Source organism: Fusarium falciforme, chromosome 4 (genome assembly GCF_026873545.1).
Source record: "Fusarium falciforme chromosome 4, complete sequence".
Lineage (NCBI taxonomy): Eukaryota > Fungi > Ascomycota > Sordariomycetes > Hypocreales > Nectriaceae > Fusarium > Fusarium falciforme.
In genome coordinates this window covers 3,229,580-3,243,382 of record NC_070547.1, presented here as the reverse complement: position 1 = coordinate 3,243,382, position 13,803 = coordinate 3,229,580, and the positions used below count along the sequence as shown (strand labels likewise).

General features: G+C 55.5%; 2 protein-coding genes across 2 annotated transcripts; both read left to right on the top strand.

Moving 5' to 3' along the window:
* Window positions 1–2,264: 2,264 nt before the first annotated feature.
* NCS54_00572300 (Non-specific serine/threonine protein kinase) lies at window positions 2,265–5,278 on the top strand (the record flags this gene model as incomplete). Its single annotated transcript, XM_053151213.1, has 4 exons — window positions 2,265–2,278; window positions 2,590–4,654; window positions 4,708–4,807; window positions 4,869–5,278. The coding sequence occupies 4 exons, from the start codon at window positions 2,265–2,267 to the stop codon at window positions 5,276–5,278; spliced, it is 2,589 nt and encodes an 862-aa protein (XP_053007188.1).
* A 3,706-nt stretch (window positions 5,279–8,984) lies between these two features.
* Window positions 8,985–12,582, top strand: NCS54_00572200 (Hypothetical protein; the record flags this gene model as incomplete). Its single annotated transcript, XM_053151212.1, has 2 exons — window positions 8,985–9,223; window positions 9,324–12,582. 2 exons carry the CDS (start codon window positions 8,985–8,987, stop codon window positions 12,580–12,582), a joined length of 3,498 nt encoding a protein of 1,165 aa, XP_053007187.1.
* Between the last annotated feature and the right edge of the window lie 1,221 nt (window positions 12,583–13,803).

Genomic DNA, 13,803 nt, shown 5'->3' with positions numbered 1-13,803 from the left:
GCACCTCTGTCTCGGGTTCTGATCGGTTTGGCATCTGTCTTGGTGGGCATTGGCTGAGACCTCTCCCTTCTCTATCAGAATTGGCAGGCAAAAGGAGCCGGGTCATGGCCCAGCAACGTGTGAGATACCTGAGGTTGAGATTGGGTTGCAATAGTGGGCTTTGGTGGTTGGGAAGAGTTGATATCCCCGTCGTCCACCTGGCAAGCCGAGCAGGGTCTCGCGGGAAGGGGTCTCTGCCACGGGACAGTCCAATCTTGTTAATTAGCTAGTTATTACGGAGGACCTTGGTGTAAATGGGATTCACTGTCATGTTGAGAGAACCAATCGCAACGTGGCCGTCACCGTCTTCGGCGCCGATCCTAGCACGCTTCAAAGGGGACTGAGAGCGGGCCTTGGCGCCGGGTTGTCTGGTATGGATGGGTCTAGTCGGTCCTCACTCTCGCGTCATGCCGTTTCCTTGTGGGCGGGCTGCGGCGACGATGTTTCGCCATGTGTAGCTGGAACTCTGTCTTTGGGTCTCGTGGCAGTCAGTGGCAGTCTCGGCGCAACAGCCTCGATCCTCGGTCGGGAATCGGCGCTATGATACGTATTGTACACGACATCCATAGCATGGACGTGTCGATAGTTGCTGATGGTATATGGAAGAACCCACAGCGTATCCATGGAACTCTTGCCGGCTTCTACGACCCGGAATTAGCACCACGCCTGGTGGAAGAGGATGCATCCTTGGACAGGAATCCAAGGGTAATCAATTCCTAGGCCTCGCAAAGACGGAGAGTCCCAGGGATCGAGACGGGTCGAGGAATGGTGGTGGACGACATGGTGTAACTAGCTGGGCGCCTCAGAGCGCAGCCGGTCTGGACCGCTAGACGATCTTAGCACACGAGGCTCTGAAAGCCTTTTGGGCCTAGCAGACGCTTGAATCGTAACAGCAAGAGGCGTTTCGGGGGCGACAAAGGTGGGCTGGTGTTTGATGATCTGAAATCCGAACCCAACTTGGCCCAAGAAGATGGGAAGAAAGGTTGATGTTCTAGATGTCTTTAAGGAGGTCCAGACTGAGTGATGACAGACCTCTGCACCTGCCTTCTACTCCCCCAGATCAGAAGGCTTGACTAACATTCATGACTCCACACTCATCAGGGAAGCGGGGCATCATTTTGTCATCAAAGAGGCACGTAGCAACGTTCATGGAGCGTCTACTTCCGTGCCTTGCATATATCGTTACCGCTTAATGAATTGCAGAAGCGGTTATTGCCATCGCTGCTGCTGTTACTGTGTCGAGTCAAGTCCCCGTCTTCAAAGGAGACGGGAGCCCCTCCATCGTCTACCCTACCTCCATCCATATCCTTGCATTCAATCCTAGCGAACCGATGAGGGGGTAACTCCACTATAATCTTAGGTGCCTTACCTGAAAGACAGGCGTTAGCGACCCGGGAAGCCGCTGACCGGGCCTAATGGCACATGGAAACAGCCCAGCTGGCCGCCCGTCGACACCTGCCTGACACCTAGTGAGGGACTAAGGGTAAGAGGGTACCTACCTAAGCATGGAAGCAAGCAAGCACTGGCACCTGGGGCTCCTTCCTCCTTCCCCACTCCTCGTTTCCTCCGTCTCCTTCTCCTTCTTGGCTCTTTGTGGTCGCTCATCATCCAAGCCCACCCCCCTCGACCTTACCTTATCACCCAACCCTTCTTCCCCCTTCAACCTCCCTCCCCCGCGCGTCTTCTTTGCGGCTTCTGGATGTTTTCTTTGTCCTGATCCCGCGCTGCAAACTGTACGTCTCACTGCATCTCAGGCAACTGAGAAGCTTTTGCGTGCGCCGGTACGGTACAACTGTGCAGCTTGCCGCCCTCCTGTCTCCAGTCCACCGTTGGGACCAGCGCCTCTCACCTCCACCCCAAGTCTCCCCCGTGCTCGTCACCCACGAGCGAGCCTGATTCTGACCGCCGCTCCGAACGGACTCGCGACTACATGATCTCTATATTCCGTCACTGAGAAGCCTTCCTCGTTGCGCCTGAGAGTGAATCGTTTTACTAATCTTGGCACGGTCGCTTTCCACTGGGTGTACTCCCGACCGCTCAGAGCCCGTTTCAGTACTCCTGGGCCGGTCGACCACCTCTTAGAACCGCCCACCGCCACTGCAGCCGAAGAACCAGCGAGACGTAGCACTCGGTGTTCGAGTGCTCGCGCATTATCGACAGCTAGCCTCGGTTTCATCTTTTTCTTGCCAGATTTGTTGTGCATTTTGCAGCTCAGATAATCCAAGATGGCTCAAAACAGGTACGTCTGCAACACTGCAACCCCTCGGGCTTGGATGAGGCAGCGCGTGTCACGGTGCCGAGGCGGGGTGAGGGGCCGCGCCTCTGGATGCCTCCACGCAATCCTCGCGCTTCCCAGTTTCAAATCTTGGGGGACCATGGAAGCCACGAAAGAGCCGCGGTTGCCAGGTTTTGCCACTTTTGGATCAATGGCTGCCATGCCTTTTTCAGGGGTTCAAACTGGGAAGCAAGCCGTGTCCGAGCGGGTGTCAGCAGAAGCGATGAAGCGAGAGACGGGAATCGTATTGACGATCGATAACTGACCATCCACAGTATGTACACGTCAGGGCAGTTCATGAACCCGGGCCCAGCTCCTCGACCTCCCACCGACCGTCCGAGGTTGAATCTAACGCCCAATGCCAATCTCCCAGGAAGCATGGCCAACATGGCTATTTCTCCCATTCGCAGCACCGCAACCTCCACATATACCGGTTCCACCATCTCGCTCCCGATCGCTCGCCAGCAGTCCAACAACACTGATGGTCTAGGAGGGGTTGCAATTAAGAAGGAGGGATGGGCCTCTGTCAAGGAGAGCAAGAACTTCATCCAACCTTGGAAGCAAAAATATCTGATCCTCCGTAAGGAGTCGCTCGATTTCCACAAGACAGAAGGTGGCAAGGTCTCGTACACGCTATTCCTAAGGGACGTTGTCAATGTCGGACGAGTTGAGGCGGCCGGCACCATCTTTGAGATTAAGCGGAAGCCCGACGGCTCGTCCAACAGCCCTGGTGATGACGATGGACAGACCAAGACTCTTCAGATCAAGGTGAAGAGCGACGATGACCTCTACGAGTGGATTGATTTCATCTACGGCGCCTGCCCTGGAATGGGCGGCGTTAGCAACCCGACCAATTTCTCCCATGCCGTCCATGTTGGCTTCGATCCCAAGACTGGCGAGTTTGTCGGACTTCCCCCTGAGTGGTCGAAGCTCCTCAATTCGTCTGCCATCACAAAGGAGGATTACGAGCGTAACCCCCAGGCCGTCTTTGAAGTCCTTGACTTCTATACCGATCTGGCCAAGCGGGCGGAGAACCCTAACCAGTATTCCAGTCTGACACCTACTCCTCCTGCGCAAAGCCAAGGGAACAAGCAACTTGGATATGGCAGCGGTGCTTCAGTCGCCCCTCCTCGCCCCGCGCCGCCTCCTGCCTCTCAACGCCCCGGCTACACTCCTCCTCAGTCTGCCTCGACCCCTCCTCGACGTCCTGAGCGCCCTGAGCGTCCTGCTCGACCTGACGAGCGCCCTTCGCCGTCAGAGCAACAGCAGCAGCGCCAGCAGATGCAGGCCATGGCCCCTAACTACGTGTCCCAGGAAGCCTTGAGGGAGGAGCAACGTAAAAAGCAGTTGGAAGCTCAGAGACAACGCGAGCGTGAGATCGAGGAGCAGAACCGACGCGAACTGGAAGCGTACAATGCTTCTCTCCCCAAAACGAAGGTCCCTCTGGCCCAGCAGGAGATTGGCGGATATGGCGGATCGCCTTCTCCCCAGCCCGACCGTTACAACCCATCACGAGCCGCCCCTTCGGCACCAAAGGCGTCCACTCAACAAAGCAACCTCAGAGCCCAGCGACCTGCTCCTCCTGCCCCGACTGGTTCTTCGCGGCCGCCTTTGGCTTCGCAGAACAGCTCCAGCGCTCTTCGCGACCCCACCCAAGCGCAGCGAGTTCCTCGCAACGACGGTGCTACAGGCCACGCAAATGCTCCCCGCTATGCCAATGGCAACCAAGCATCGCAGCCCCGGCAGCAGCAGCAGCAGCAGCCCTCGCGACTGCCTGCCCCTGTTAAGCCTCTCAATGTCGCGCCCAAGCCCAGTCAGCAACAGCAACAACCTGATGGCGTCAAGGCCGCCGAGGCAGCGCTTACAGCCAAGCCCTCGCCATCTGAACGCAAGCAGGATGTTCGCATGTCGACCATGTCTGAGAGTGAGGTCATGGCCAAGCTCAAGGAAGCCGTTTCCAAGGATGACCCTAACATTTCCTATTCTAAGCAAAAGAAGATCGGACAGGGTGCTTCCGGCTCGGTCTATGTGGCTAAGATCAAGGAAACAGCCGTGGGTATTGCCCGTGACATGCTGCGCGCGCAGGGACCCCGGGCCCAGGTTGCCATTAAGCAAATGGATCTCGCTCATCAACCACGCAAGGAGCTTATTGTGAACGAGATCATGGTCATGAAGGACAGCCGTCACCGAAACATTGTCAATTTCCTGGATGCCTTCTTGCGCAACAACAACTCGGAGCTCTGGGTTGTTATGGAGTACATGGAGGGTGGTGCCTTGACTGATGTGATCGACAACAACCCGTCGATCTCTGAAGAGCAGATCTCGACCATCTGCCACGAAGTGAGTTCATTGACATTCTTAGCCTTGAGCCACAATTCTAACAGATGCCGTAGACTTGCCGCGGATTGCAACACTTGCACTCGCAAAACATTATCCACCGTGATATCAAGAGTGACAACGTTCTGTTGGACGCGCGCGGAAATGTCAAGATTAGTAAGTTGTTAAACAAAGATGGGTGTCATCTCATGTAACTACTGCTAACACACGCCCCTAGCTGATTTTGGCTTCTGCGCCAAGCTCACAGAGACGAAGTCGAAGCGAGCCACTATGGTGGGAACTCCTTACTGGATGGCCCCAGAGGTTGTCAAACAAAAGGAGTATGGTCCCAAGGTGGACATCTGGTCTCTTGGTATCATGGCGATTGAAATGATCGAGTCGGAGCCGCCTTACCTCAACGAGGAGCCCCTCAAGGCGCTGTATCTCATCGCTACCAACGGAACTCCCCGGCTCAAGAAGCCCGAGAAGCTGAGCAAGGAGCTCAAGGCGTTCTTGTCTGTCTGCCTGTGCGTGGATGTCAAGAGCCGCGCCTCGGCGGATGAGCTGCTGGCCCACGACTTTTTGCGACACGGCTGCCCCCTAGCCAGCCTAGCGGACTTGTTGGCGTTCAAGAAGCACGCCAAGTAAGGGACGAGCAGCAAGCGAGGGTTTGACGATATTGAAGAGAAAGGGCTCTTTTTGCGACGCGGCATTTTGAATGTGGTTTGGAAGCAAGGTGACACATATATTCCCCCCAGATGATTGTTTTTTTTTTTTTTTTTTTTTGGCGTTACGGGCGAAAGTTCTTTAGCACCTCCTTCTGGGCAGGAGGATGTCCCAAGTGTAGACATCCCTCCACCTGCCTACAGTACCTAGCTGCCTTGCTCATGGTGCCGAACCACGTTCTATCGATGATGATGAAATGCGATGAAAGCTAGGACAAATACCCAGAGTACTAGGAGTCGGGTCACATATAGGGGGCCCTTGAAGCTTTTGAAGGGGTTGGGCAGATGGAGACGGTCTGCCGCATGAAAGCAAAGCAAGATTTCGAGTGCAAGCGGGAACTGTCACGCGCAAGAGAATCATTCTGAAGCCAGTAATGAAAGACAATATAGAGGAAATAAAGAACTGAGATGTTTGCATGGATTCTACTGAATGCCTTGAAGTTGTTGATCTGTTTTAGCTCGATCGGTTTGGGAAGCGTCGTGACAGGAAATAGGTGGTTCTCTACTACGTAGTAGTTACGCAGCGCTTCGAATACGGAGGCCGGGTTGGCATACATCCATGGTAACCAATTACAAGCTCAAGTTGAGAGGACAAGGCGCGTCGTGTAACAGGGCAAAGAAAGGGCCACGGCCTAAGGCAAGACAGCCAAGCATAGGCAATGTATCGAATCCTCGAGGAGAGGCTCTCGATGGCCATCTCAGCGATTCGGCATGAAGTGGACGCGGGGTCACGGGCCGCCCGGGACAAAGACGACGAGTTACCTTTATGGGCTGCTCTGTTTGGGGGCCGCTGGGTGGGAATATGAAACAGGGCCAAGAACCAAAGCCGAGGCGTGGCCGGGGTCAGCTCGTGATATGTCGGTACAGTACGTAGGTTACGCTGCATGGATGCCGAATAAGAGAGGAGGGGATGTGGTGAGTGCGTGTGCGTACGTTTCGGCGTGTAGCCCCTGACTTACACCCACCATGCCCTGCCAGCTCTTGGACTCTCCCTCGCGCTCTAAGGACAACTTGCTTGCATATGTACGGGTAGGGGGTAAATGGTAGGGCTTGTTTCAGCATGGAGGCTAGCAGATCCTCCGACGAGGCTGTGCGGGGCCGTGATTGGGCGTGGCCGAGCAAGGGGTTGGTGAGATGGGGAGAGGTGTCATCAAATTGGCCAATGGGGGCGGCTTCTCGGGAGTCAGAGTGTGAAAGTGAGAGAGGATATGGGAGCGACGAGGAAGAGGGGAGATGAGAGGAGATGAAACGAGAAAGGATGTCTGTTATCAATAAAGCTGAAGTACCTGAAGTGAAGCCAGACAAAGAATGGAGGCTGTTGCTGGGTTGAAAGTGAGGCGTATAGTGTTGTGTTGAGTTGGGCTGTCAAGGTCAGCAACGTGGGCTTTCAAGATCAGGCTATGGGTGAGGATTCAGACAGTTGATTAACCGAATCCCGAGCAGCCGATGTCAGCAGAATTTAGCCTTGGCTTTTTGATAGACGTGCGTATTGCCGTCTTATATGCCAGGCAATAGGCAGCTTGATCAAGGTGACCTCGGGCGTCTAGTGTACATACAAGGCGGGACAAGGAACCCTCGTCTGTCACTCCAAAGACTAGATTGACCGATGCGATTGTAGAGCATAAACTTGCGAATGATTCAGCCTAGCTACAGGCACAAAATTGATTCCAGGCTGAGCTGCTGGCGCACAGAATTGCAACGTCTTCGGCGCGTGCCGACTCGTGTCACGGACGGACCGTGTGGGGCAGAGAGGCTTACACACGGAGTCGAGACGGGGATTAGGACTCGAAACTGTCCAGGTCAAGTCGTCACCTCCTGCAACTTGATTACCAGCAGGGTCTTGGGTACCGATGGCTGGGCAAGCAAAGCAAGTTGGTACATTATTAGATGAATAGTCTGGGGAAGACTGTCAGAGGAAGTCAAGCTGCAAAACGAACGCCCAATGGCTCGGCTCGTATCCAGGAAGAACCAACTCGTGTTGCTCCACGATGAAACCTGAAAGTACACGCACGCTCGCCCCCTAACGGCAGCACAGTACAGTGCATACACCAAACAGACAAATCAACTGTCAGCCAAAGCAGAAACGGCACTGCAAGTTTATATCTGCATCCATCTGTACCCTAACACGGGGACTGCACCACAGAGGTACAGTACCTCAAACTAACTCAAATCGTCCTGGCGACGGAACGGCTCGGTTTGGTTACCTAGCGAGAGTTTACCGCACAAAAAAATAAAAAGCTTGACACTGCATGCAGGAGGGAGAAAAAAAAGACAGGTAAAATTCCCACGCGGCGGGCGCCGTTTCATGCTCGGCGTGGCCAGGACAAGCAGGTTGCGTGTTGCGTCGCTTTGCTCGTACCGTAGGATGCCCTGTGTGCGGGCTTCACCAAGTTTCCATACCGCAACTGGGCGCGCAGGTAAGGTACACAGCCCTGAGGGGAACTCGCACAGCCCGGGCTCGACTGTTGCAAACGTTCTCAGTCGCCCTAGGGGGCTGGACGCCCACTAAAATTATCCACCTGGGCAACTCGTCCATCCCCAAAACTGCCCACAAGGATACCTACAGAGAGTGTGTGTTCGCTCCAGGGCAAAAGCTGGCCACTAACGGCCGTTCTCTGTCCTGTCCGCGTTTTTGGTTAGCGGGTCCCCCCGGGAGGCGTTGATGTACAGTACCTGGCTACTGTACTGTGCTGTATTGAGTGTAGCAGCCTCTGAGGGCAGCTTCCATGCTCCGTTGGGTCTGGGCTGGAAGGAAGCAAGGCGCGGGCTCTCTCCCCTTCCCCTTCCTCCTCCCACTCCCACTCCCACATCCCTCCTTCCCGCCCAAGGTGCTGCTAACTCCCGCCTCCTCCTCCTCCTCCACCCCCCATTTTGCCCCGTTCTCCATATCGCGCGCGCCTCGTCTGCTTCTCCAGGCCCCGTCAAAAAATCTTCCTTTTTTGTCCTTCTCCATGAGGCCTGTATATTGATCCTACCCTTTGTTTGTGCCCTCTCCCCTCTCACACACTCTCTCTTCCTGTCCCCCCTCCCCCCTTCATATAGTCCCCTTCCCCATTCCCTTCCTTTTTTGCATCACTCCCCAAGCCGCTGGCTCGGACGACGCTGGACGGCCACTGTCCAGTCCTTCACAAGTTCCAGCGCTCTTGTCTGGCCACAGAAAAGTCCATCGTCTCGATCGGCTCTCCTCCCGGATCGCCCTGTTCCTCGACATCCATATTAGACCTAACGACTCTCGGTCATCGACTGCTCTCGGCTCCGATCTTGTCCTCGTCTCCTTCGTACGAAGCATCCTTTGTAATACCGACGGCTCCTGGATCTCTTCTCGTTCGCATCGCGCTCCTTAAATCCAACACCCCCGTTTCCGTCGCCTACCTACGGTGCATCATCCTCGGCGCTCCACGTCATCATCCACCCCTTCGTCCACCGCTCGGGGTCAGAAGAAAGAAGCTGCTGCAATACCGTACTGTTCACTAGACGACTTCCTTCCCAGGGCTGTCCTTTTCGCCTCTAGATACGACTACACGATTTGATCCACTGGTCAAACCGATCCCCGCTGCGAATAATAATCCACTATCCGGCCCGACACCTCTTCGTGTCACCGTCTCATGAGGTCGGCTAGATAATTGATAATGTCAACTTCTAGATCCGAACACTTGACTCTTGGCTACGCCTCCCAGTCTGCCAGTCAACCCCGTTCCACCTCTCCCTCCGCCAACAACTCTCCCATCGACCCTCTGCCGCCTTCTCGCTCTCCATTCGGCCTGTCTGGTGGTCTCAATCCCTCTGGCAAGATGGCGAGCAATCCGCGATCCGGGGCTGGTTCTCCGTCGCACGAGATGTCTGGTTCCAGCCGTCTGTTTTCCAAGAGGTTTGTCTGTCCCAATCTCCGAGCTGCTTCATCTCCTCGGATTGCCATCATGTCCTCCGCTCGTGACAGTTGCTGACGTGGACATTGTCTCACCGCGCAGGGCTCGCGAGATTCAGGCTCAAGAGGGCGTACCGGGCATGCCGGGGAGCCTCTGGGGTGGTCCTCCCACGAGCGGCAATTCTACGCCGCTGCGCGAGAATATTCCCGAATCCCCAACCGATGGCTTCCCCGACTTCGCCCAGCTTCCCACGCCAGACTCGATGCCTCAGACCAGGCGCGCTCGTGCCGGCACGGTGCCTTCGCGCTTCTCTCCCGGGGGAGTGGCCAACGGCATGTTGGGCGTCGCTGGCTTGGCTGCAAAGACCAGTAGGCCAACGCCGACTCAGAGCCCCTTCAAGTCCCCCTCTCCCAACCCAGACCCCCAGGAGAACGCGGCTGCCAACTCCAGCTCCACGCTCCTCTCCCGTCTGCGAGCCGGATCCATGCCCCAGAGAAGCCAGTTTGCCCCGATTCCCGGTACCAGCTCCCCGTTCGGTCCCTCCATCTTCAGCAGCTGGAACCCCGCGGGTGTTGGGCGTGAGCGAGCTTCCACCCTCGCCAGCATTGCCAGTGTGGGCTCCAACGGTCCCAGCTCCCCGGCTCAGTCTCAGTTCTCTAAGGAAGGCGGCGGCGAGTCTGATGTCCACATGAGGACCCTGGATTATCTCGGCCTCGCAGAGACCCCGCAGCCTCCCCGCGCCCAGCTTGCGACCCCATATCTGGCCAACCTTGACTTTACAAAGCAAGCAAGCCGTTTCCGATCCTACTCGGTCAACAACAAGGACAAGTATGCCGATGACGAGGACGACTATGATGCCGACATGCCTCTGGATCCCCAGTATGTGGCTGCCCTCCAGGATCAGCTGGCAGCTACCAACGCCGCAATCCACAACCACAACCTTGCCGTCCAGGCCTTTGCCAACCAGGCCTCGGCCACCCGCCCTCGTGCCCGCACTGCTGGTGTTTTGGATACTCCCGGCAGTCGACTTATGAGGACCTACATGTCGAGTGGTTCCAACATCCCCAATGCCATTGCGCCCGCCGAGATTCGCCTGCAGGACGAAAAGGATTACGAGGACCTCCCTCAGGCCGTTGCTGGAATGAACCTTGGCAGGTCCAACAGCCGCAATGCCGGCCTTCTCAGCGCTGACGAGCAGGGCCTTGAAGGACCTACCAGCGCACTCTGGCTGGGTAGCATTCCCACTTCAACCACTACGTCGACTCTGATCGAAATGTTCAAGTCCCACGGTCCCATCCTGTCTGCCCGTGTCCTTACCCACAAGAACTGCGGCTTTGTCAATTTTGAACGTGTTGAGAGTGCCATCTCAGCCAAGGCAAGCATGAACAGCAAGGAGATCTTCCCAGGTGCGGGACCCATCCGCATCAACTTTGCTAAGCCACCCTCTGCTTCCAACACTCCTGGTCATGATGGTGTTTTCCCTTCTCCCAGCCCTGATCCATTCGCCAAGGGACAAGACAACGCTCAGGGCACCAGCTCTGCTACCCCCGCTGGTGAAACCGCCCCTGCCCCTACCTCAGCAAACGCCTCTCCCAAGGTTCCAGCCCTTCGTGAGATGACTACGGACATTCTCGACATTGTCAAGCAGTTTGGAGCTTCGGACGAGGACAGGTTCAGGATCTCTCGCAACCTTCAGTCAGCCATTCAGTTCAACTCGTTCGTTGAAGAGATTCCCCCGATCCGCGAGCCCGCTCATACTAGAGTCCACGATGCGCCAAAGCTCAGAGATATCCGCAAGCGAATTGACAACCAGAGCTTGTCTCAGGCCGAGATTGAGAACATTGCTGTCGACATGCTCCCGGAGATTGCTGAGCTTTCGTCTGACTACCTGGGTAACACTGTCGTTCAAAAGCTGTTCGAGCACTGCTCCGACCAGCTCCGCGATGCCATGCTGACCGAGATTGCGCCTCACATGGCCGAGATTGGCGTGCACAAGAACGGCACTTGGGCGGCCCAGAAGATCATTGATGTGTGCAAGACGCCCGCCCAGATGTCCATGATTGTCGAGCACCTGCGACCCTACACGATCCCTCTCTTCCTTGATCAGTACGGCAACTATGTTCTGCAGGGGTGCCTCAAGTTCGGCGCTCCCTACAACGACTTCATCTTTGAGACGATGCTCAGCCGCATGTGGGAGATTGCTCAGGGTCGGTATGGCGCCCGTGCCATGCGAGCCTGCTTGGAAAGCCATCATGCTACCAAGGACCAGCAGCGGATGCTCGCGGCTGCCATTGCCCTTCACAGTGTTCAGCTGGCAACAAACGCTAACGGCGCCCTGCTTCTGACGTGGTTCCTGGATACCTGCACATTCCCCCAACGTCGGACCGTCCTCTCGCCTCAGCTGGTTCCCTACCTGGTGCACCTTTGCACCCACAAGGTTGCCTATCTCACTGTCCTGAAGGTGATCAACCAGAAGGCCGAGGCTGATGCCCGAGATGCGATCCTCAAGGCGCTCTTCTTCACCCCCAATGACCAGGTTCTTGAGGCTATTCTCAAGGATCATCAGTGCGGTGCCACGCTCATCTTCAAGGTGCTTACGACGCCCTTCTTTGACGAGTCAATCCGCACCCAGGTGGTTGACAACGTGAAGGCTGTCCTTGTTAGAATCAAGGCCCAGCCCAACCAGGGGTACAAGCGCCTGATGGATGAGGTCGGCATCTCGACTCGAAACGCTGCCAACAACCGTGATGCCAGCACTCACGCTGAGCAGCGCCAGCGACCAGCTTCGAGACAGGCGAATTCCAACGGCCACCATCCTCAGTCTGCTCACTCCAACAAGCCGTTCTATAACCCAATGAACGCCCCGGCTAACCCTCCTGGCTTCGACATGCCTTATGGCGGCCAGAGGAACGAGGCAGGCGATGGCGGTGTCTCGGCATTCCCTCAGTTCAACCAGGGCATGATGTACAACGCGCCCAGCGGCCCAATGCCTGCCAACATCCAGCAGATGCAGTACCAGCAGATGATGAACCGTGGCCCGCCACCCATGAATTACAACTTCCCCCCCATGCAGGCTGGCTACGGGGGTTTCAACGGTCCCAACCCCTCTGTCGATCAGTATCGTCAGCAGAACATGCCCAATGGCAGCCCAATCCAGCCTCCTGTCTCGCAGATGCCTCAGATGCCTGCCGGGCAGACCCCATTTGCGCCACCGGGGTTCAACATGGGAATGGGCAACTATGGCTACGGAAACATGGGAGGAGGCATGCCCAACATGGGCTACATGCAGCAGGACCAGGGTAATCCCAGACGCGGCCGCGTAAGTACAGCTCAGTCTCGCAACGATCAGCAGAGAAACTAACAAGGTGTTTGTCAGAGATGATCAAATCAGCTGTGCTTCAACGGCGTCACTGGGAGCTGTTTACAACTTAGACGGATCTTTTTGAGCTTTTCTTCTCACTTTTCAGGCCAGTTCCGGCACATGATGCCATCAGGAGTTGGGGGGTATTAGGGGGGTTCTTACTTCGGATACAGACATGCATGGCAAAGACGGCCGCGTTGTCACGATGACCAAATATGGTTGGTATGGACCGGGTGTCCGATGTGCGAATTTGGATGCCTTGCGTTGCGAAATCTCTTGTTTCGACGCCTGCCTCCTATCTCTTGCTTTGCTCTGCGTTGCGGGAGCGCACTTCAGGCCGGCCTTGAATGTCTGACTCTGACGCCGCCAACAAACAAAAGACGGAGAAGCGGGACTATTCTATTTCCACGATTGAACGAACCTGGGGGAAAATCACTTTTTAAGAAAGAAAGAAAGAAATAAAACTACTCGACGATTCTTGTTCAAGGCGGCGACGGACGGATTTATGTATGGGCTCTGGTCTGGTCTGGGTTTGTTCAATTCTCTGTAGAAAGGAAACCTTGGCACCCTCTTCAAGGGCCTGCGACGAGTCTTGGTCACACGAGTGAGATTTGGGCGCGTCAATGGACTGAAAGGAATCTTTTTGTTGGGCTCACTCAGCCTTGGGTGAAGAGGAAGAAGAGGTTGGGTGGGTTTTGCGAAGGATATTTGGCTCAGCTACCAGCAAAGAGGTCACTGGGCCACAGCTGGCTTGCAGGGCAATGCCTCGCAATGAAAGGATTGTTGTATATTAAAATGGAAGAATAGGAAGATGGGGGCGCTTTTACGACCTTGACCTTTTCACGGCCTCGCAATTGATGTTGTTCACATGTCAACATTATCAAAGGTCCTTGACTCCCGTTGTCAATCAGATGACCAACACACGTATGAATTACTCTTACGACTACTGTAGGCAATGAGAGGAATCAATGTGTCAGTCACGGCACCAAAAGGAACACGCATAGCGGATTGTTAGGTTTGATATTGGGCTCGCCTTCTTGTGTCTTTTTTATCCTCGATACCGAAAAGGAGCTATATCCATCACCATTCCACCCCTTCCTTCCATCCATCCATCCACCTACCCTTCTTCCCCTCTCCGGCGGGTGATGGGATGAAATATCTCATCCTATGCCACTCCACCGAAACTATGATACAACAAGAGCATTAAACGCAGCGCTGTTC